The sequence below is a fragment of the Enoplosus armatus genome, chromosome 18 (assembly GCF_043641665.1).
Source record: "Enoplosus armatus isolate fEnoArm2 chromosome 18, fEnoArm2.hap1, whole genome shotgun sequence".
In the NCBI taxonomy this organism is placed as follows: domain Eukaryota; kingdom Metazoa; phylum Chordata; class Actinopteri; order Centrarchiformes; family Enoplosidae; genus Enoplosus; species Enoplosus armatus.
Genome location: NC_092197.1, coordinates 13,569,254 through 13,593,636, shown reverse-complemented (window position 1 = coordinate 13,593,636; position 24,383 = coordinate 13,569,254). Strand labels below are relative to the sequence as shown.

The 24,383-nt window shown below is 40.2% G+C and overlaps 2 protein-coding genes across 2 annotated transcripts; both read right to left on the bottom strand.

Annotated features, from left to right (window-relative positions):
* Positions 1-1,925: 1,925 nt before the first annotated feature.
* On the bottom strand, positions 1,926-12,804 carry crkl (v-crk avian sarcoma virus CT10 oncogene homolog-like). Its single transcript, XM_070924446.1, has 3 exons — positions 11,667-12,804; positions 10,425-10,899; positions 1,926-4,296 (listed from the first exon to the last, which is right to left on the bottom strand). The coding sequence occupies exons 1-3, from the start codon at positions 11,975-11,977 to the stop codon at positions 4,162-4,164; spliced, it is 921 nt and encodes a 306-aa protein (XP_070780547.1). The 5' UTR covers positions 11,978-12,804; the 3' UTR covers positions 1,926-4,161.
* A 5,168-nt stretch (positions 12,805-17,972) lies between these two features.
* On the bottom strand, positions 17,973-21,917 carry ccdc74b (coiled-coil domain containing 74B). The gene is made up of 7 exons (XM_070925254.1): positions 21,564-21,917; positions 20,577-20,624; positions 20,054-20,171; positions 18,654-18,843; positions 18,421-18,521; positions 18,251-18,310; positions 17,973-18,099 (listed from the first exon to the last, which is right to left on the bottom strand). The coding sequence occupies exons 1-7, from the start codon at positions 21,853-21,855 to the stop codon at positions 17,973-17,975; spliced, it is 936 nt and encodes a 311-aa protein (XP_070781355.1). The 5' UTR covers positions 21,856-21,917.
* Positions 21,918-24,383: the final 2,466 nt, after the last annotated feature.

Below are 24,383 nucleotides of genomic sequence, written 5' to 3'. Positions count from 1 at the left end.
CTTAAGCAATAAAGTTAGACTTCATGTTTCTTGAGCACAATTTTGATGAACATTACGATTACCTTATGGTGTCATTTATTCTCTGTGTGAGAGCTGCTGTAGCTCAAGTCACTGAGTGAAAGTTCACAGAATCAGTGGTTTTTACTGCTAGACAGTATTCAGCATATATTAAGATTGTTATATTAAGATGAATGATGTATTTTATGATTTTAAATCAATTACATTATTGATAAGGGACAAAATGTTTTTTGTTTACCTTAAAAAAATTAATCATAGTCTTTATGTAAATCATTTATCTTCATTTTTAGACAGCAAAGATTCACTGTGCATTCACCTCTGTGGGCCAAATACTCTACAGCATGGCAGCTGCCATCACAGATAGTTTGAGGGCAGTGGTGGTAATGGACTGTAGGAAGGCCTTCATCGACCTCAGCGACACACATCCATTTACACACACACACACTGACACTGTGCCCTGAGGAGAGGTCAGACTCAGCTAAGTTTGATTCATTATGTTCATTCTCACTGCAGACAGCGCCTATCACAGTCCAGAGGAACACATCGATTGGATTTAATGGCAGTTTAACCTGGCACACACACACACACACACACACACACACACACACACACACACACGGGGGTAAAGGCCAGACAGTGAACTAAATACCATAGGCATGATTTGAAAACCATTTTACTGAAATTAAGGAACCTAAAACATGTAATTATTCACACGTAAGTCCAAACACGTGTTAATGTTATCTGAATCTTTTCAGTCTTCTGACTTCTAGTGAATGGGGTGTTGGGCGCCTGCTTGGCTTCAGGTAGTCTGAGACAAATAAGAGAAATTTAGGAAGAAGATTAAGGAAGTTATCCAAATCATCTGCTACACTATGCTTAAATTTCATCTGTTAGAGTTTATAATCTTCTCCATTTTTCATTTTTTTGGTTCAAAACTGCTACATCTTCACGTGATCGATCGAACATCTGTATTTTTGCCTACAAATTAGCTGTGATGTAAACGTGATAAAGTCTGGTCCTGTCATTTATCAATTCCCTCACAATCTCATTAAAACCCATACTTGTTATTATGATGATATGGTGGTGATAAATAAATAAATATTTCTAGGCTGCTGGGTCATCAGTGATTGAGCAGTCTATGTGTCTGTATGTTGTATATGTCTTCATATATAGATATTCCCAACACATGGGAACAGTTGCATAACCTTAAATATTCCTAATATAATTAGTACATATATGCTTCATTAAAGTCCCAATTTGGGGTCACTTTGAATGGTATGGTCATGGTAAGTGGAATCCTCTTACATTTACTTAAAGCCTCGTTTCCCTTAAGCGCCGGGTTACATGTCAGCTCTCCATCACCAGAAACATCTGATCTGGAGTCCACTGATCTATGCCTTGCAGTACGGGAAGAATAGTTCTGTTTTAATAACAATTGTACCTCAAAACATGCTCATCTCTAAGCGGTAAAGGTCATTGTAAGGATATGCGAATTCTTAATTGCATATGCAACCATTTTCTACATCCATGACCTTTTTTTTAGGACCTATTGGCTTATACTTACGTTATTTGCACCTGCTTTGAAAAGTGCTGAACCAACAGTCACAGAACATGTCCATCTGAAACATTGCCCTTGAAAAGTTTTCCATTCCCCATCTGTAGGTCAGCTGACTTTCTTTTATTAGCACTTCATTAAAATTCATTAATTGCTTCCTTTCTCCTGGGCGCAGCCAGAATCAAAAACTGGAACTGTCAAAAATTAGAGCAAGAGCAACCATCCTGTGCTCTAGATACACAACCTGTGACGCCAAGCTGCTGCAAACACGTCCACACCCGCCCACCCACCCACCCACCAGTGCTATAAAGACAACATGCATACAGAGGACAGAGATACCAGACGGAGCAACTTAAAGAAGTAGACGTAAATTTTATTTACTTGTTCTGTACATAAAGGGTCAATACCAGCACAGGTGTTAACCATGGGAAATATTAACACATGTAAATGGTATAAGAAAATAAAAGGCACAATTTTCAATTCTTAAGTAAAAGACAGGCTTTCCTAGAATATGAGAAGAGAGCACAGTAATACTGTTAATGCCATTACAAAACAACTCAGAAGCATGAGAAAAGCAAGTTCACCTCAAGAAAGGGAAATAAATCAGGGTGTATTGCTTAATTAGTAGATTTCATTAGGTTTGACGAGGAAAACCCACACTCATCTGTTTGCACAGACCAGGAGGGATGAAAATAACAGAAACCGTTATTTAATAAGGACATAAATGACATTAAGCAGCATTTGGCCAGGTAGAACCATCTCCCCAGCCAAGAGGTCATGCACAGAGGCAACCAGCAGGCATTTTTCCCTTTTGTAAATGTCACCATAGGTACTTTTGTTTTAATAACATCACTCATTTTAACAAAAATGCTTGATTTAATAGCGGACTATAAAGAAAACAAAAAAAATCAAAACAAAATTGGGATACAACCAAAAGCTGCACAATATTACTCTGAGTGAAGGGCTGAGCAATGATTTGAACAGAAAGCACTAGGAGAGGCGGGGGTGAAATAGATCATTTTTACAGCAGAAATCTAGGGGTCGACAATGTTTGCACAACTGTTTAATCCTCGGCTCCTACTGATCAAATAGAATTGGTTGCAGCGTAGTATGAACAAAGATGCTTTTCCACTACTCCGATAGAGTCTTGTTTGCATAAAGAGAGACAGAAACTGTGCAAGGACCAAATATTTAAGGAATAAAGCTGGTTGAAATCCTAAATTGACAGGAGTAACATCACATTAAAAACATAAGGTTAGAGAGGGGATTGCATGCGATAAAAGATGCATTTATCTTACTCTCTGAAAAAAAGGCATTGATGGGATCTCATTGGCTTCCTCATTCCCTGACCTACGCCACTGAGTGGAGTCTCTCACCTCAGTGGATAGCCTTCAGTCCTCGTGCCCACACTGCGTTTTTAGCTAGCCTTGTAGTCAGATGCTTGTGGGAAGTGCTGCCCAGGGCTACAGCCGTTGCTATTTGACTTTTGAAAACCTGTTCAAAGCTTTGCACTGCTATGCAGAAAGTTGAAATATATCTTCTAGTGCTTGGTGCTGTCAGCACTAAAAACCTGCTAATCTCTAAGCAATGTCCTTTAAGTTAAAAATAATGTGGAGGACAGTAAAGAGAGGTACCAAGTGGACATGCAAAGTTACCATACCTCTACCATACATCTTCTCAATGTCACAAAAAAAGAAAACTATTGTTGATCATGTGGCACAAATAACAAAAAGATGAAATCACATATGGCCGTGTCATGTCTTATTAACAAAAGATAAATAAGTCTTGTCAGCCAGACTTGTGCCAGGTTGAAGAGTGGATGGGATCATGGGATCTATGTCAAGCTAGATCCTCCACAAACCCCATCTCTCCTGCTTCCTCCCGACTCCAGTCACACATCACATACACATCACAAAACCTGTCAACCTGAAGAACTCATGGCCAATAAGTGTGTGTACACGTGTCTGCATGGTGTGATGGTTAAGGTACAACAGTGACTTGATTGTTTGGAGAAATAACATTTGACTGGCTGGTTAGCTCCTCATTGCCTCAGTGCTCTCCCAAGTCCATAGGGATATTGCTTTTCCCTAATTCGTACAAATATCCTCACATCAACAAAACAAACGCACACCAACACGTTCTTAAGTCCAAAAGACTTCAAACATGACAAATATTCAGAGAAATCAAATAAAAAAACAGACATGTTGTGACGTAATGTGGTAAATATCTATTGTGAACACACACATACACACTTTTACATACGCACACACATACACGCTCACACTGATGCCCAGTGATCTGGAAATGAAAAGGACACTAATGCAAAAAACACTGCCCAGCCTGGAACCAAGACATGGGAAAGGGAACTGGGAGAAGTGGGGTCAGGTTTTAGTTTGGATCCAATGTCCAAAGCTGTAAACAGTCAGAAAGCCTTGCAACGGTTGGCAACAACAGAGGGGTCGCTATCATTGTACAGCCCCAAGCAGGCAAGCACGTAACCGTGGTGACACTGGCGGGAAAAGGTGGAGAGAGCCAGCACATTCAGGTACGGGTTGATACTGGCGAGAGGGTCCAGACGAACTCTTAGGTCAGTCACTCTCATCCGGATTCTGGGGGTCTATGATTTTGACATGGGTGAATGGGAAGAGACCCCGCCGTCCGTTCACCTCTCCCTCCCACTGACCGCTGATGTTCATACGCGTAACCTTGACGATGTCACCAACCTGAGGAAAGAAGGACAGGAGAACGAGTTACAGGAGGAGCAGGGCTTGTTTGCAGTAAATCTGAGTGTAGGGGGGGACACATTTAACTGAAGTGCCTTACAGTATAATGAGCGCATACACTTTTTGTTTAGGTGACCATGATGTGAATGTAACTCAACAAGCCATGGTATTGCAGTTTAGGTTCTGTAACACCACAACAACAATAACAACTACCACCACCACCACCACCACCACCACGGACACTTGAATGGTTTGGGTAGATTAGAACGCATTTACAAAACAAGTCAATTAAAATATCACCACTTAAAGATGAACCTGTAACTCCTGGTCACGGCTGCACTACACCATTTGCTATGACATAATCAGTGGAGCAAAGAAGTTATATAATTACTTAACAGGGTATCATAGTTTGAGAGTGTGATTTTCTACACAATGCACCTGCAGATAAATTGACACAAGTCAAAGGGTTCATTTGAATTTAAAGATGTCGATTAACTGCTGCACCAGACTCTGTTGTAAGGATACATACAAAATAAGACAAGAAAAATACAGCAGAGTTGTTAATCAAAATTTTCCATAGCCCAAGGAAAAACTAAACGCATTTGGGACATGGCCAATGTTTATTTTAAAACCTGCTCTAAACTACACTAACAATGTACGTTTGAGCTCACACAACATCCAGTACAACTGGTTTCTTAATACACACTTTTTGAAATGAAAGTGGTTTGTCTAATCTCCACATCACACAGTAGTTTAAACAGACGTCAGAGAAGCACAGAGCTGACGCTCAGATGGGTTTGTGACACTGAATGCGACCCCAATCTGTTAAAGCCATATGTTCTTTATCAGGATTAGAAGGGAAGAGTCTCCATCATCAAAACCATGATTGAAAAGTGAATGCGAGGGCTCACTATTTGTAGCTTTAACTTCAGAATGAGGCTTCAAGGACATCTAGTCCTAGACATTATCTGCAACAATAATCCTTTACGCCACCCGGGAATGACAAGAATGCTACTTAGTCATAAAAAGCTGAAACCCATCAGTCACAGAATGATCACAAAAAACTCTGAATGAATGAATCATGTCGTAATGAAACGAGATTGCAATCACTTATATTCAATAAAAGACTTAGGGTTAAGTCTTAAGGCTAAGGTTTTACATTCTCACTTGTGTGTTGAATTAGATCTCATTATATTTCAAGGGTGAATTTTCATTCAGAAGAGGTAGGTTGTTATGAAAATACTCAAGACTAAAATAATAAAGTATTTTGAATAAGCCCTTGTTAACCACTTACTTTGAACTATTTTGTGACTAGAATTAATATATAAAATATATAAACTAATATATATATATATATATATATATATAAATATAATTAACTTTTAAAAAGCAGTAATGGAAGAAAACAGCCTAAATATCAGTAACCTGATTTCATTTGTTGTGGACTGCCTGCCTGTGAAGTGAATAAATAATGACTCATAGCTTCTGCTTCTTGAACCCCAGAGGCTCCAAAATAGCCACAGTACAAAACTAAAGGGTTTTCGCTGTAAGCCATGATCTATTCTGAGCCAAAGACACAGACAGATAGAAGACATGATGAACCAAGGTAAGGTATGCGTTTTCGGTGCAAAGCAAGGTTTAGACCAGTAAATCACAAATACCACAGGAAATACGAGAGTTTCAGCTAGTTTCTTTCTAGTGGTTTCTAGGGTTTCTGGTGGCTTGCTTCTCTCACTGAAAGTCATTTTGACACCCTTGCTTGAGTTCTAAATTGCAGATTTTGTGCTTAATCTACTATCTATCTACTTAGATCCTATGTATTTATCTCATTTCCAACATTGAAAGACAAGTGCCTAGAGACTGAATGTAAGATTTGTAAGACAATTCAGTACATATGCATTTAGAAAAACCCTACAAATGTCTCTATTAGCTACTTCCTAGTCTTCAGGGGACCATTTACACACACCACTTGCAATGACAATAGCATCTTTATTTCTCAATTGTAGCTAGAGAAAAACAAAAACTCATAAGATATTATCAAGCAAAACATTATACTATCTAAATTAAGCTTTTGCGGCATCAATTTCTCTCTAGTAATTGAACTCTTTGAGTCATTGTGGGAAGTTCTGCCCCTCTTTGAGCTGCACAGTACGTACTAGAGCCAACACTGTCCCTGCTGGATAGACAGTGCTTAAAAAACAACAACACCTGCAGCCTTAACATAGACAATGTATAGAGACACAGCTTCTGTACCCATCGCAACTTTAGATTATTTGTATCCAGTGAAAACAAAGTGACAGCTGCACAGTGTTAGGTTCAAGCTTGCTGCTGCCACAATTAGCAGTAATTCCTAAAACCCAGGAAGACAGGATGAAATAACATAAACTAAGATGGACCAGAGCAACGTACAGCACGTCTGAGGAGCAAAAAAACAAGACATATCACAGTGGACACACAGTCAGCCCTGACAGTTAGGTGGGTTGATTGGTATGAGGAGAGAAGAACAAATCTAGAGGACAATCTTACTCACACACTGAACTTGCATATAGTACTCTTTAAATTTACTACAAAAACAAAATATATGGCTCTTTATTTTACAAAAAAACCATTCCTTCTATACCTTATCAACAATGTGCAAGGACAGACTACAATGAGACTAAGTTTGCAACACAGTTTTTCCTTCCTATAGTCTTCTGTGTTGTGCCTGTGTATGGTGCAGTATCAGTCAGAAACTGTTGCCATAGCACACATTTGAACAGCCTCTCTTCATCTGCAGGATTAGCAAAATATGGAAGTTCAGATACAGTTTTCACAACAGCGGCACATTTGAGGTGTGGTAATGTAGGCCTGGAAAATGTTGCTGAAAAAGAGACAACATGAATACTTTATCTCACAGCAGCTCCAGTCACTGATGCAGGTGGAATCCTCATCGGCACTCTGCATTTTACTCACATGTTACGAACAAGTTCTAGTATTTTAAAAGGAAAACAGTGGGCCTTTTTGGCAGCAGGCTAAGCCAGGGTGTAATGGCAAACAAGAAAGACAGATTTTAAATTAACTGGGCTTACTATGAGTAACAGTGATTAAGTGCAAACTAGCTTTATTAGCTAACAACACTTATAGGAGCTTGGGACATCTCCAACTTTTGTTGAACACAACTAATAACTGGATCAAAATAGGTTTAAATGCATCCTTGATGCAGCAATTATGAACGTAAATGTGAAACAGTATCTGGGATATTCTTTGGTGAATCAGGGGTGCTCAGGAATGGGAAGATGTTTGTGAAGACTTATACCTCATTTTTACATAGTAACACACTTTTGACATGAGTCTACTGAGCATACATTCCCATTCATATAGTATGAGACCGCAGTCACGGGTTAATCTCTAGCCGTCCATTAACAGACTCCAGTCTGCAATTGTAGCTCCATACACTTCGCTGCTACACCGTATGATTACCCAGAATTGCATAACACGAGTGCCAAAAAAAGTCATGTTTCAGTTTCAGTTCTCACATGCTCGCTTTGCTTGACCATTTGTGCACGCTCCCTCTTTTGTCTAATGCCCCATCTCCAACTCTACTCAATGCAGCTGTTGACAAAAGATGAGCAGCGGAGAGACCCAGGCCAGCTGATGTGTCTTGCTGACCCATTCAACTCGAGCCACAGTGCCAGTCTGAATGAGGTATTAGGCATTGGGTAAAATGGGACACAGGACTAATGTTTTAAAGAGAGCTGTCTAACCTTTAACATGAATACCATTCACCAGGTTTGCTCACGGCCCAAATTTACACCCTCACCAAGAGCCATAGGCACAACGTGTAGCCCAGTACTTAGCTGTAGCGGCCTGGTTTACTTCCTATATCCACCTACGCACTCTGATGTCAGTGAATGGCAGCAGAGATAGAATAAGATACCCTTCATTTTCATCTCTCCCCTGGGGACATCACTTCGGCTCAGTCTGCTATAAAAAGTGGAGCGTTTTGGAGTCCCAGTATATATGTGAAGTGCACATTATGTATTACATCACATGCTTCAACATGTTACCACAGTCAAAGCAGATTTGTACTAGCCAGAGTGCACCACTGAGAAATGCAACAGAGCTGTGAAATGCAACAGTGCTGCTGACAGAGGTGCAGGCTGTTTAGGAGCTAGCTGGCTAGCAGGAAGACTGAGCCACTGAGGGCCAGAGACAACTGGTAGAATAGGGGCTCCACTTACCCATCTGTGGAAATTGAGTCACAACACTGTCATCAGTCTCACCACAGAGTCCCCACCCACCCACAATTTATAGCTGCCAAAATATGTTTAGCATTTAATTGATAATTTATCATTTCAAGAAAGAAACACCAGGCTGTCTGATAGACAGACTATCACAGATCTCCAACACCTGCTCCCTCACCCCACTTATTAATCAGAGAATCCGTGTCTAACGGCAAACAAAAAATGTGGTTGGCATTCATTCATTTTCAATCAATGCTGGCAACAAGTAGCATCCTACACCGTGGCATCAGCAGGATGCCAGTTCCCAAAACAAAAAGTTAACCAGAAGTCACCTTAATGCAAATTAATAAGAATCCACTGCAGATAAGGTCTGACTTCTCCTGACCTAAAATATACTGAAACTAAATTCAAGCTACACTAAATAGATAGATTTCATCTGAAGCACTGTGCCACGCCCCACCCCGTGGCAACAGCGGACAGCAAGCGTCCGGAGCGGCTGTTTGATTCTGACACTTTTGGTGTGACCACACAGCGAGAGTAGTCTTAAATGTTAGAGGACTGGAGAAGAGCTGCAAGTTATCTTAAGACACTTTCACACATAGAATCAGCAAGACTGCTGTGGTAACTCTGTAGGCAGCACTGGTGTTTTTCCCTATTCTCATTACTAGCTACTGACTACTGCAATTTTAATGCAGAATGCAGTCGAACCTTACAAGAAACGCTGCAGTGCTAGAAATATTCCACTTTAGGTGTGAAATGGATACTTTCGTTAATTTTTTAACCGTGTAATTATTTTTTTGACATGGGTTCTGTGGGGAAGTTCCAAATTTGAGACATTTCCAAATGTAACAAAAGTTACAGATAGAAAATAAATGAATTCTGTTGCCCCATTATCTCGAGATTGATTAGTGTTGTCCATGTAAAAGAATATTGCTTAAGACTGTCAACATTTATGTGCTTGACCTGGGAATCGTAGAGCATCTTCTCCTAGAGATCCCAGTCAGGATGTGAGAAACTAAAATGAAACACTTCTACACTAAAACAATTAAACAATGTCTTAACTTAAAAAATGAAAATGATGGTATTGAAGTATACATAATTAATTGTGTAGGCAAGACTGAGTTGCACCCAAGTGTCTTTTGTTAAATGTGTCAGTTGGACATATTTTATAGCACTGTGGTTGAAATGTTGAGTCAAAAGCTTCAACGAGGCAGTACAGCTCTAAAGGGTAACTTAACACCCCCTGAAAAAAATCTTGTTTCATCTGACCTCCAGTGGTTTAACTTCTTGCCTTGCTACAGTGATGTACAGGTGGACTCCAAAACCCTGTGAAATCACTCTCGGGTGTGGCTACAAGTTCAACAGAGCACACTTTTGACCACACCCAACCACAGAGGTAGGAGTTGTAACAAGCTTGAAGCTTTTAACCAGAGAGGGCAGCAAAGCAGTGCTTTTCAGTCTGCTGTTTAGAGACCCTTTAAGCAGAGTAGCCTACTCAAGTTTTGCCCCTGGCACTTTCTTGGCATGGAGATTTACTGCATAATCAAAAGGCACAGCTGAACAAAAATCTGATATACTGGTTATGTGACAAACAATATGCTGGATTTCTCACATGACCTATATCCTGAAAAGGATGTTTGTGCTTAGCAATGTTACCTAATTTGAACCAAAAGCTGGTTAGTGCAAACCACTTAACCCAGAATTCAAATATCTGACACACTGCATAAAATACCAAAGTTGACTACAATACTCAATGTCTCACACAAACAATTTTAAACAGCAAGTGACATCAATGTGATCTCCTAGAAAAGCAGGGATGAGAGGAGAGGAAAGAGAAAGGACAAAAGACAAAAGGACATTTTAGGTAAAATAGGGGGATAAAGTGAAATCCCATTTCTACATTACCTCTAGAGCAAGGGCTGTTTTGTCATAGGCGCATGGCACTCGTTTCTGGATGGCCTTGGCCATGACGGGGCCGTTCTGCATGGACGGTAGAGGGGTGATAACTGCTCCAGGTGTTCCAGGGGGCAGTGGCGAAGGTGTCTGGGGCTGGGCATAGGCGTGTACGAGAGCGTGGGAGGGCTCTGGGATCCCGTAGCTGTTGGAGTTGCGAGATCCATGGGAAGGCTGGCCAGGGTGAGGTGAAGGTCGTACCAATTTCTCCACATAGGGCACAGGGATCATCCCGACGCGTCCCTCTTTACTCTTGGCGCTCCACCACTGCTCCTCTGGCTTCTCCAGGATGATGAGGATCTCCCCCCTCTTGAAGGGAAGGTCCTCTGCATCGCTACCAGTGAAGTCGTATAGAGTCCGCACATACTCCAGGTTCTCATCTGGGCCACCCATGGGCTGGATGGGACAACTCACTGTGCTTGGGTACCTTGAGAGATTTTTACAATGAGGCAAAGGATGGAGACATAATGTGGTTAAGGCCACTGTCAAGTTGATAATAAAATAAAAATGGAGGGACTAATGAAATCAGAGACAGGTTTCCCTCAAGCATCACATTTATCTTTTGTTGAATGAAAAATAAAAAGCTGATGTCAGGTCAGAGACACATTTTACATTTGTGAAAATGTGATTTACATGAGCCTCTCCAAGGAACACTTCCTCATGTAGCGTATAAAAAGTAGTTGGCAAAAAGGCTTAAATGAAAAACAAACAAACAATCTTAATATCCAATGTCTTGGAGCAAGATGTGAAAAAATGCACATATAGAATGATATAAAACACTGCTATTAATTCAAATGAAGCAAAATGTAATATCTAGTCAGACGTATGGCTGAAGGTAAACAAACATTGCTAATAGAGTACATAAACACACAAACCACAAACTTTACCAGCATCTTGTCTGGTGAATGTGAATATTCACACCACACAGCCTTACTAAAGACAATAACCTGGATGTGTGGTGATAGTGATGTGTGTCCACCAGTTTCATATTTGGGAAACTGGATGCTTCATGGTAGATCTGCAGGGTACTGCAGTCTGACTGAAAGTGGGTTAGTTTTGATAAAAATAGACAACCTAGTTAAGATAAATTAGCCACTCTGACACGAGGCCCAGGTGTTAGGGAGTTTTATCGTAGTGTACATCTTCTTACAATCACGGTAGCTTGTGGGTTAAGTTATTAGGTTAATTCCTTACCTGGGGGCTGGCTCTATCAGCGTGGTTGTATCCAGGTAGTGGATTTTGTAGAACTCCAGGAGGGCAGGGAGGTGTTCAAACTCCTGGTCGCCTATCTTAAACCTCTTGCTGGGCAAAGAGTTGATGATATAGTGAGACACTTTGGAGTTTTCAGATACTGACAGCACGTAGTCGCCGGGGCAGGTCGACGAGTCTCGAACAAGAAACATGCCATGTCTCTGTCCTTGTAACCTATTCTGTGCCTCTTGTCGTGACACGGGTCCAAAATACCAGGCGGACCGATCAGCTGAATCAAACCTTGCAGTTGACATTTCTGTTCAAAAATAAGTTAATATCGGCCTACTAATAAGAAAAAGAGAATTACAAAAACACACTAGACAATAAGTTAAAACGTGTATGCGTGGTTGGGATTGGCCAATCACGGCAAATTGGAGGATTTGGAAGATGCAGGGCAGGGCATTCGTCGTCCTGTGAGGTTTCTCGAGTGATTTCTGCACAAACGCTGCAGGCTCCGAAGACCTCGGATTAAAAAAAAATTATAATGAACAAAAAAAACATAAACAACCTGGCGTTTTCAGAGACAGGCTGCGACTGGCTTGGTCCAACTTTGGAGCATAACGTGGTTCCTGTGTTCAGCAGTCAATGGCTGAGTGATTGTGAGCGGCCAAAATAGAAAAAAAAATAAAACTTACGACAGGCAAACATCGACAGAGGCCGAAGCAACAAATGATCAATGAAGCTTCCCTTTTTCGTTCCGCCTTCCGAGAAAACACCAGGCTTCTCTTCTAATAATTTATCTCCTCCAGTCAGTGTCAGTTAAGAGAACGGAAAAGGTGGCCTCAGCTTTTCATCTGTTAAATCCTCATGTCTGCTAAAGGTAGCCAGCAGCCGCGGCTCGGAAACGAACTGATTAGTTTGTATCTTCTTGATCTTACGGTAAGGCACGCGTCATGGAAATGCGTTTTTGAATCCCCTCTCTCGAGTCGGAGCAGACTTTTGAGGCAGCACAGCAAAAAAATGGCGGCCCGCAACACGTCTTCACACAAAAAATTATTTCACAGCAGCGGCTTGTCTCCTGCGCGTGCATCTCAGGAGCTAGTACGTTATACTGTGGCTCTCGTGTGCATTCCAGACTGCTCACGAGGGATCCCGGCTTAACGATTCTATATTTTCTACTTTCCCTTATTTCTGCTCGTCCCCCCCCTCACCCGAGCCACCAGAAGTGCGAGTACGAGACCGAAAAATGGCGACGGGAGGGCAGGTCCCGCTTTCTATCCGCACGTCACTGACGCCTGGGGTGGGGGGGTGGGAGGAGGAAGGGGGTGGGCGGGTGACGAGGACACGGACAGCCCCCCCCATGAAGAGAGCAAGGTGTCAATCATGTTTCCATGACACAGTGACAGGACATTTTGTATGACAAACGATAAAGCAGTGATGTCATCACCACAGGACAAACAACATCACAGGCCTATTTAAAACAGCAGCTCGAGCCTATGTTGTTTTTCTACGTTTTGTATAGTAATATTTTCTTTTTTTGAAATGATAACTATTATTATTATATTAACATAAAAGATGGGTAAATCTCTAATAGTCTTTTACATCCATATCTTGTACAAACGTGATTTGGATCCACTTGTAAAAGTTTATGTAAAAATACAAGTTTTATCAGCAAAATAAATAATATATGAGTATAATAATTTATGAGCTAATTTGAACTACTTTATACTTAGTCTCCAACAATGCACAATATTTCACAAGATAATCATATGTTTTCTATGTAAAATCTTAATCTGTAAAGTAAGTAGTAACCATAGTTACTACTACAGCTGTCAACTAAATATAGTGGAGTAAAATGTACAGTATTTGCATTTGAAATGTAGGACAGTAGGTGTATAAAGTAACATAAAGTAACGTAAATGTACTTAGTTACTTTCCACCACTGTATAGGTCTATAGACATCTCAAAATGAAGGCCATGGTCATACAGCAAGATCACAGTCCTCAAGAGTGTTCCCTGAGCTGAATAAATATAGTGTAATTTCACATTTATTGCTGTATAATGATAAACGAGTGGCTTCAGATGACATATCTGTCATATCTGACAACTCAATCGTCTCAGATGGTTTCCCCGAGGACACTGGGTGTCCAATTAAACATGCGCATGTTTTAATGTGAATCTACTGTATTCGACTTGGATTTTCTTTGTAGCCTATTATATTGTGTCTGTAGCTTACTGTAGCTCATGTGTTTGATCTGCGAAGTACAGTATATTTGCTAAGTCAACAGTTATTTCATGCCACCAGTAAAGCGTTTTACATATTTCCCTATTTTCATTTCCTGTTGTTCTCCAACTTCCCCTCCATTCAATCTCATAATAAGTTTTATCTGGCACAGAACTGTGACACATCGATTTGGAGCTCCCCAACCTACCCAACCCGCAACACAATATGCTGAAAGGGAGAGAGTAAATTTGAATGCAGGGGGCAGTGCCTCAAAAGACGCCTTAATAAAGAGTAATACAAACGGAAGAATGTGTTAGGAAACTCTGACCGAGCATGACAAGCCGTCCAATGTGGCAGGGCAACTTCTGCTCATTGATGAAAGTAAAATATATAAAGAGGTAGCTCTGTTCCTCTTGTTATTTAGGTTTCAGTGACCATGCCTCACGAGGCTGCAGCTGGCACAGAGCAGCTCTCATCACTGCAGCACTGTCTGAATGTTAATAGATTTGCACCCACTGGGTCTAAATGGCTAATGCCTGCCAATTCCCACATTTCCACAAAGACGCAGTGATGCAACAAATTGGAAAGAAAAAAAAACAAACAACACCTCTTCCACCTCAAAAGTATAAGTCAAAATGTAGGCTGATATTTAGGGACACATATTGTTTAACTTTTCACAAAATACTTTTTAACTAGTGGTTTAAACCTTCATTCACGGTGTAAACCTTCCTATGGTCATGAAAGCTATTCATTAAGATGGATGATTTGGGAGGTCATAATTTAGACTTATAAATAATTGCATTTTGTACACAAATTCAATGCTGAATATGAATTAAATAAAATGGAAAGAAACACAAACACAAAAACATTTCTGTGAGATTTGGGAAAGGAGACTAAGGTAAGTTACCACATACCTGTGTGTAACCTGCTGTCAAACATTTGTAGGCTTTGATTAAATGGATGCTCGCTGAAGAGTTTCTTCTGAAACACCACCATCTAGTGGGTGCATGCAAGGGACAATGTCTATCTTTTATTTAAACATAACAGTTAAGTTTTATACATTTTGACGGTTTAAACTGTTGCAGAGAGATGAAATGTTCTCGAAATTGACAGACACAGAGCTGTCAAGCACAACTGCAGCCTTGAGCACAAATGCCTACAATGGCACTTTGACAATTCCTGCCAAGGGACATGAGGGTATCTTGCTCACTCCTCTGATTTTACAGACACTTCTAGGAGCAGAATCAGTGCCCCTCAGGCAAAGGATTGCTTCTCTAACCATTACCCCCTGGCTATTACTGCTGTATTAAGAATGCGCCTCATGGGCTGGGCTATATGAGGGAGCAGCATTGCGACAGGTTCAAATCACCAATAGAAAATATATGACTGCTCAGGAATTGTTATGATGAATTTATCTGCATGTAAAACCATTTTCTTGGTTGAAATGTTATACGTCATCATTTGCACTACATTTAACTATTATAGCAATGGAGTTTGGCGCACATTATGTTTTATAAATGTAGCTACTTCAACACAACAATGTTGGCCATGATCATGAACAATAGCTTCTTTTAACTTACAAACATAACATTTTTATTTCCCACCTACCTACCCACAAGACCTTGGCATATAAATTGTGCAAGGCACATGAGAGCTGAAGAACATCATTAGAAAGGTAGCCAAAACAATCCAATAAAGCTAGGGTTGCACCTTGTGGAGGCTTGATGATGTGGATTTGTAGACGCTGAGCTTTGAACTGAGTGACAGAGTGGTCATTTAAGCCTGCTGGGTCAGCCATCCCCTTAATCTATTGTTGTTGAGACTAATGGCAAAGTCAGAGCTTTCGCATGAGATGTTGCTGACAAAGTGTAGATGTCATTTCAGAGAAGAGTGGGCATTGTGTCGATGAGTATAGGAGAGCTGGCATTGAGAGGTGCAGTTTGAGATATGATTTTCTGCTTTCACCAGAAGTGAATTCAGTCACTTCCATCTCAGTCCTTCTGTTTGCCTCTGGTAAATGGACATGAGTATTAAGTTGTATGCCAGGATTAACACACCGGATTCCTGTATAATCATTTGATTATGAATGGATATTTCTTCTTAAAGGTTCTAGAGGTGGAGTATGCTAAGCCAGGTTCATTCCAGGAATTGTCTGCCCCGCCTGGCTGCGTGCAGTTCTTAACCTGCCCGACGTTGTTGCACAACTACAAGCTAAGTTTCATTGTGAAATTAGGCCAGGTGCTTTTAAATATGTTGACTTTCGCATGCCTGTGTACCATCGCGCTGATAAATGTTTACATGATTGACAAAGCTGCCAAAACATAGTTCCATTGCTGAGGGAGTAAAGTAATTTATTCCTTTTGGGTTATGTACTTAGTTATTAACAATGAACATACAATAATGTGTTCAAAATCATCGATGAAGCAAAGTCCTCAAAGTCTCTGGAACATGCCATGAATATTCTGATTTTATGCTTTTTCATTTCATTCTTTGTGCAACAGATGAACCATAATAACAACATAAAGTCGTGCGAGATCTGAATAATAGGCTTCTCCTCAACAAACATAACGTATTATAATAATGTTATGCATAGATTTTATCAGAACAGAAGTTAGAAAAGTACCTCACAGACACGAGCAAACACCCACTTAACTTCTTCCTCATATTTCAGTTTGATATGTCTTCTGTTTACATTTTTTTAAGTAAACACTTCCTCATAGTTTTAGCCAAAATTCTACACAACACAAGTTGAAACTTTCACAAATTCTCTGCAGCATGTGTGTGTTCAGAGGACTGGAACCGGCCGACAATCACTTTACCACACTTATAACATTATTTTCACTTATTTTCACATGCATTGCTAGTGGAAAGTAAGACAGAACGATAGTGGGATCTAGTGGGACTGACAATGTTGCAAGTCAGTGTAGCAAAGGCTGAGAACCACAGAGTGGCCAATTCACTTCACTGTCATTTCTTTTGTTTTTTTCATTAAAACCAAAACCAAATTCCTATTGACTGTGTTGAAACAAAGTGAACACCGTACATTTCTTAATGCAGGAAAATCCACACCAATAATTACAGATATATATTGCATGGTCTGGCAAGTCTGTAATGTTGGTTTCATTTATCTCATTATTACATTATTATAATTAAACTTATATTAGTGTATGTACATGATTATTTAGTGTCTCTCGCTTACTTTGGGTCATAATATAAAATACTGTACAATCTACAATACAATACGCAGCATCACAATAAACACTAACAATAAATAGTAAATTGTGCACATTCTTTGCTTTCTAAAAGAAACATAATCTGGGAAGAGGACGAGTCACCAGACTGGGAAGAAAAGACACGAGGACAGCTGTATTTTGTGTGACAATTTAATAGAGTTTTGTATTATTGTGCTTAGTTGTACTGTAGCTGCATGACTGCATACCAGCTGGTCATACAGTGTAAATACAGTGTAAATACAAACCAGTACAAAACGTGCCTGAGAAATAAGCCTGGTAGTGTCTTCCGTTTCAGTAACTGCATGTCCTTTTAGAGGCTTAAATTTGGTTGTTTGCACTGATGAACGTTTTGAATACTTTGCAGTTCAAAAAGTGTAATTAGTTCTATGTAGTTATAGTTACATGAAATACAACAATGCCGCCATCATTTTGGCAGAATTACAACAAATATGCAGTAAAAACTAAACTAAAACTAATACAAGCTGTTAAGTAAGAGATGATGAACTTAAAGAGCTCAAATGTACTAAAATGCTAGTCTGGTAAAAAATAAAAATAAATAAATGTACCATTCCCAGTACAAAGCTAGATTTGAGACATTCTTTCTTATTCTTTTTGTGTGCAAAATTAAAAGCTTTTAAGCCTATTGACATTTTTATATATTTTAATATTACCTGTCCTTCATGAGTACATTTCTATTCCTGTTTAGCCATCTTTAAAAAACACTTCATATGGAAATCCATGACAGAATTTATTCCACAGAGCACACTTTTGTAACTAACGTTTTTCAAAACAGCCGTGAAAAGCCCCACTCCTGAGATGGAAGTCACTAACGCTGTGGTCGTTTTGATCGTGTCACTGCACCGTCCTTTTGAAGCGGTCTCTCTGCACAGCGCGAGTCCTCCTCTGCCTCTCTGCAATGGTGGAGCTGAGGCTCTGTTTGAGGGCTGGGAGGACCACCCCAGACTGAGAGGGTCCAGACCTGGGAAAAGAAAAAATATATGTAGATCTAACTGAGAGGGTCCAAATTGCTGAAAAGCCTCTGTATCAGTTACAAGAGGCAGTGAATGCAGTATTATGGAGGTTTGAGCCATCTGTTGCATAGAAGCAAAGGGAGAGACAGATTTACATACGCTTTTTCCGGAAAGGTTTGAAGACCAAGTTTTGGAAATTTCTTTTCTTCTGAAGATTTGCTGAGAAGTAAAAAAAGAGAAACCATTATCACGACTATGCTTCTTTTTTTTCCCAAGGAACACTGTATGTTGGAGATGATAAGAAATTATAATATTCTCTATCACTTTACCGGGTACCATCAACAAGGTAGGCCTTGGTCATAATGTAGTTTTCTGGGGTGATTTTCTTGCTCAAAACAATATCTCTCAGCAACGCCTTCACACGTATAATCTAAATGACACAGAGTCATAAAGTCATGAAATATTTCCACAGACGTATTTACAAAAATAATACAAATTAATAAATACTATATTTTTAAACTCCACAACACTGGAAAGCAAATGTCTGATGATGGGCACTTACTTCCTGAGACTGTAAACTGTTAGCATTGTAGAGCTGCCGAATGATGACCTCACACTCCTGTAGAGTCGGAGCGCGAGGTGGATGGGAGGGACTGCTGTGAATTCTTAGAGGCTGTAATGAGGTGATGAGGCCCCCCTTCACCTCTGAGCCATGGTCCTGCCTGGCAGATCCAAGGATTTCCTCTCCATTGCTTCTCCCCCAGTAGTCAGTGAGATAACATCAATTTAAAAGGGTTAGGGTTAACATACAAACTGTTGAAGGCAGTTCTGGTTGAAAACGCCTAGTTGCTACTCCTACAGGTACGGATCGAGACTCAAATAGATTCATTGGTTTGTACAACAAGACCAGATGGACACTATGGACCGGGCTCCGGGGAGTTGTGAGCTCTGGTAAGTTTAAGAACTTGCAGTGTAATCATGGTCAACCTACAACAAAAACATCACTAAAGGGACACTTGTTGATTGTGTCTAAATGTGTGACATAAATAGCTGTACAAAAAATAATGTATATTTTGCACGTAAAAATAGATTGTTTCATTGTATGAAATTTCACATTTTCTTTAAGCCACATTAGGAACTGTTGCTGGAAAGCTGAAAGGTGACAAATCTAATGTGGTTACACCAGCATCTTTTTGCATGACTGTTTCACAATGTGGCTGCAGGCTAACTGCACTACAGTAAAATCAGTCTTTGCATAAGCACACACTATATAATACATGGTATTATTACTCTTTACTCTAGTGTAAGAAGACACCCACACCATATAATCAGAGGAGCTACCTGATTGGACTGCAGACATTTAAAACAGCTGCTGCTGATACACCAGTTTGGGAACCTGTCTTTTGCTTCTTCACACACTGTAACTGTGGTATACCACTGCATGTGATGATTGATGTGTTCTTTGTTTCACATCTTCTTAGTGTGATTTATGTTGCTGTTAATGTTATTTACACGTACATCCCACTTGCTTTATGCGCTACAGTATTGTACAGTATGTTTCACCTAAAATGTGCTTACTGTGGCTTAATTTTGTCTCATCTCAAGTACATGCTGTCAGTATTTATCAACATTTCTTAAACAACATGACCAGCATGTCAGTTCTTATCAGTGTTTTGCTATACTTTAATTTAGGGCAGAACAGTAGACAGTAGGTAGACAGTAAGATAAGTGTCTGAGTTTATCTTACTGTCCTAGTTGCGTAAAATTAACAATGAATGCAGCTACCTGTTTTGTCATCATATCCATGTACTAATGATTTTTTCCTTAAAAGTTTTTGTGTGTGAATATATTCTAAATAAACAAAATGTGATTCCTAAAATCTAATTAAACCAAATAAGTAGAGAGGTAGGTAGGCAGGTGAAGTGCTGACTAAGAGCCACATGTAGCTGGATGGGAACTCACCTCAGTGCCTGGTCCTGTGAGGGCCGTGTGTCCTGCAGCGGTTCCTCCAGATAGAGTCCCGTATGGGCTTCACTTCCCTGAGTGGGTGGTCTGATGCCTCGTCGACTTTGTGTCATTCCTAGAAGAAAGAGGAACCAAGATGAAGACAGTTAGAAATTGTCAACTGCTGTGTCCTAAATGTTATTTGGCTGACTGAGCTTCACCCAATAGTACACCTAATTGGCCTAACATGCGATACTAACAACTAGAACATAGCCTTTCTATTCTGGGGATGCTTTTGAACTACAGTAGGGTTGGGCAATATGATGATTTACACTGTGTGACATTTGTCTGCTGCAATACTGTTTATACCAAGGTAGTATCCCTTTAATAACTAGTTTTATTCAATATCACTATATTACATATACTATGAGAGAATATTGTATCCATATTGCCCACTACTTTAAACTATCCCAATCCTGCAGGAACATCGGCTGTGCATAGGAGGGCAAAACAAAAACACTTAGTCAGGATTACATTTTACCTTTTCGGCTTGACTTGGGAGGCTCCATTATCAGCTTGTACTGCAACTCTGCAACATCCATATTAAGAGAATTTTAGAGCGCGATATACTGTAGGGAGGCGCACAAGAGGCACAATCTTGTAACACAGCCCCGGCAAACAGCCCATGTTTCCACGGGGGCCTGACTGCTGTGATGGCGCGAAGACAGATGACTGGGGAGTCTCCTGATGGGTGGTGAGATGCAGTAGTTATATGGAACAGCATGCGGCCTGTTCAGTAGAGTGACACTGGATCTCTGTCCACCTCCCACTGGGAGACCATCAAAACCCTGGAGTTGCTATGCGACCACCATACCTAGATTGAATGTCTCTCTTGTCAGCACCTTATCGGGAGACAGTCAGGTCTTTGTCATTAAATTCATTACATAGAGGGTGTGAACACCACAACAGGTTACAGAGTTCACCCCATGTAAATGGAAAATAACGATATAGATTCTTAAGATCAATTGGTTGCCATGTGGTTGTTCTGGTCCATGTGTCACTTGTCCAATAAACTACTCTATCTTTCTCTCTATGAAAAGCATTATTTGCTGTTTTGCTCCTCAACTTCAAATAATCCTTCAATGTCTCAGACAGGCCAAATCAAAGCATATTGTTTAAAAGCACCTTAAAACTCACTTAATTTCTTTGGCTTTTTGTTGATCTTATAACTTTATATAGTGTTCTTATTTTTATAAATAATGGTCTCTTTTATTTCCTTTTTACTTTTCTCCTCTTCCTCCCTTCTGTAAAGCACTTTGTAACTTCTGTTTTGAAAATTGCTATTGCTAATTGTTAAACCCAGCCAATGAGCATAAGCTAGTTTACTGGTCTCTAATGCAATTGTCAACAAATACTAATCATTTATGATTATCCCAAATTATTAGGTTACATATTTGAGTGAATTCCTACAAACACGTCAATTCGCTGACATTACTGAAATGTTTCCTCCTCCCACTGGTTCCTTCACCTTTATTCTCCCGTCTGAGATACTCTATCTCTGCATGGAGCTTCTCGAGAGTTTCCTTGTGCTGTAGCTGAAGGAACTGGATATTCCTCTGCATTGACGCGACGCGGGGGTCCATGTCGCTGTGACAGGACACCTCTGCCGCTCTCCCCACTCCTCTGTCCGCTGGCGGGACAGCAGGCAGCGGCTGCAGCTGGTTCGCCGGTAAACGCCGTGGAGAGCAAGGCTTCTCGAGGCGCCCAACTCGGGTCCATTGTGGCAAATGCCTCACCGGTGGAAGGTTATAACTTGACATTACTTTGTTCCTGTCAGCTAGCTAACGAACCATTCTAGCCTTATTTGCTAGCAAGGCGGCGACAGTTTCCACACGAAGTTAACTAATGACGTTAGCGAACTGTGTTTTCTCTTGCCATTATATTCCATTATAACAGTTTAACCTACATCGTTATCCGACAACAGCCAACTAACTAGTTAGCATTAGCAAAAGTATGTTGCTTGCAAGCAGCTCAAGTATCCTGAATTACTCTTGTACTCGTTTGACATGCACTTCACTCATAAGCAACGTTGCCGTGACAACTAACATTGCTTGTCCTACTTTTTGCCCCGAGTTTAATCTCTCAGGCAAGCTGTATAAAGCCCCGCCTCCTCGGTTAGGATTGGCAGCGGTATGGGTCGAGCATTTTACCATAACTGTTTGATTGGTCAAGCTTGTTAAGGGCGGCACCCAGCCGCAAATGATTTGTTTCACCATTTTAAATAATGTATGTTTCACAACAAAAAACAACAACAACAATTAATGTGCTAAAGGGTTTAGGTACAGTACAGGAGACCTAAAAAAAATACTCACTTGCTGTATAACTTGTAATGTGTTATATATTGCATTTGTTCATTGACAACTGAAATTAATGGAAACCAGTGGCAAATGGAAAATGGCCATGCCAAAACACTGGTATTTTCCTTTAAATCGACTTAATGTAAAGTCCCTGATATCCAGTTTAATTGGTCTTAGCAGCAGTTTAATAGGTCAGCAGCAGGAAAGTAGCTCTACCTGCCTAGCTATGTGGACTAATGAGGGTAACAATTATTGGTAGTTGTTAAATTGTAATCTGGATTCTTCCAAGGCCAAGTTGAGCATGGGGAGGTTTATAATTGAGTAGATTCAGGTGTGTAGGATCATAAAACCTGTCACGGTTCTAAAGGAGCTAAGGAGCTTTCTAAAAGAAACTTCCGTTCTAATAAAACTTGAATCTCCGCAGCTGAGGTGACATGGCAGCAGAGGAAACTCACATAATCTTAAGACAAATTAACTTTCCTTTCACTTTATTCATGTTGCAACTCTCAAACAGTAAAGGTTACATTACACACAGGGGATACTGAGATAGTGTGTCTGTCGTAGATATGACAACATTAAAATGCTTTTGCAACAGTAAGAGACAATATGGAAGATCAGCAGAAGGCCTATTCTTTGGAAATGTGTAGGTGGTATGGTACTGTCCTCTCCATGCCTGCAGCACCATATACACAATAACAACAATAACTTAATTTACAATATTTACAGGTAATACAGAATTAGTAAAGTAAAAACACAAAATGAAAACATTCAGGTATGTTCTCAGCAAACATACATAAATACAAATCCAAATCAATCCATCATGGGAGTGCACATGGCAGAATCTTCATGAAGGTTACACTTCATTTTATCTTTATGTGATACTTTGAACAAAAGCCCTGGAGCTTTTAGGGAGTCGGTATCTCACTCAAGGACACTTTAGCAGAGTGGATACGTGCTTGACATAGGGCACCGTCTCCATACTTCCTACACCAGCCTGCTGTACTCTACTACTTTACTCTTATTATTACTCTTATTATTTCAACTACTGCACAGATTATCTTTACGGTGCTTTGGACCCAAGATAATCATCATTAAGATGGCTGATAGCAATGATTGTAGGGAACAATAAAAAGTGACACATGCATCAGTTTTATATAGGTTAGATGTCATCGCTAACTGTATCTTTTGAGACATCGCTACTGAAAAGAACAGCATGTGTAAGAGACAGCCTGTGGATGTGTTGATATAAGGAATGTACGCATCAACAAACATTAGGAACACGCAGAATGCTCTTGATGGAGAAATATCTATGAGAATTTCAGAGAAAGTTCTCTAACAAAATACAAAAGGCCACAAAGCAAATACACATAATGTATATTTAGAGAAATCTTCACTGAGAAACCTTTCCTCCATTCTGTTCTGCTGACAGTGCTACTATATTGGCTTCATAATCTCACCATAAACTATTTTTAGCCCTGACCATACATCAACACCTTAATCTAAAATATGCACTTAGTCGCCATCTTAATTAACGTAAAAAGGCAGAGGAGGATACACCTCAGGGAAAGTAGTACTGGGGCGGAGTGGGTTACACCAGAGGAACCCTTGGTTTCAGTGGATGTTTTAGTTTCATATGGCAAAGTGGGATCCTACCCAGAGTCGACTACATCCACGCAAGTCAACTGGAGTCAAAATCAAATCAGTCGCATCTTGTTACAGAGCAATGTCATTAGTTCTATACGGAGCAAATCCCACTGTTCATTAATTCATCAAACAACATCACTTCACACATGCTTGCAGGCAAAAACTTCTTTGAAAGCAACCCAAGTAGAAGTCGACCCTTCCCACTGGCCAACAATTTAGGGGAGTAAAGGTATCCTGTTGGGATGTATAGCTAAGGTCAACATCAACAATACACAAATATTTCAGGTCAAATACACATTTTCAACTAGCACTCCAAAATCAAACACAATCGTCACACACTGACTACT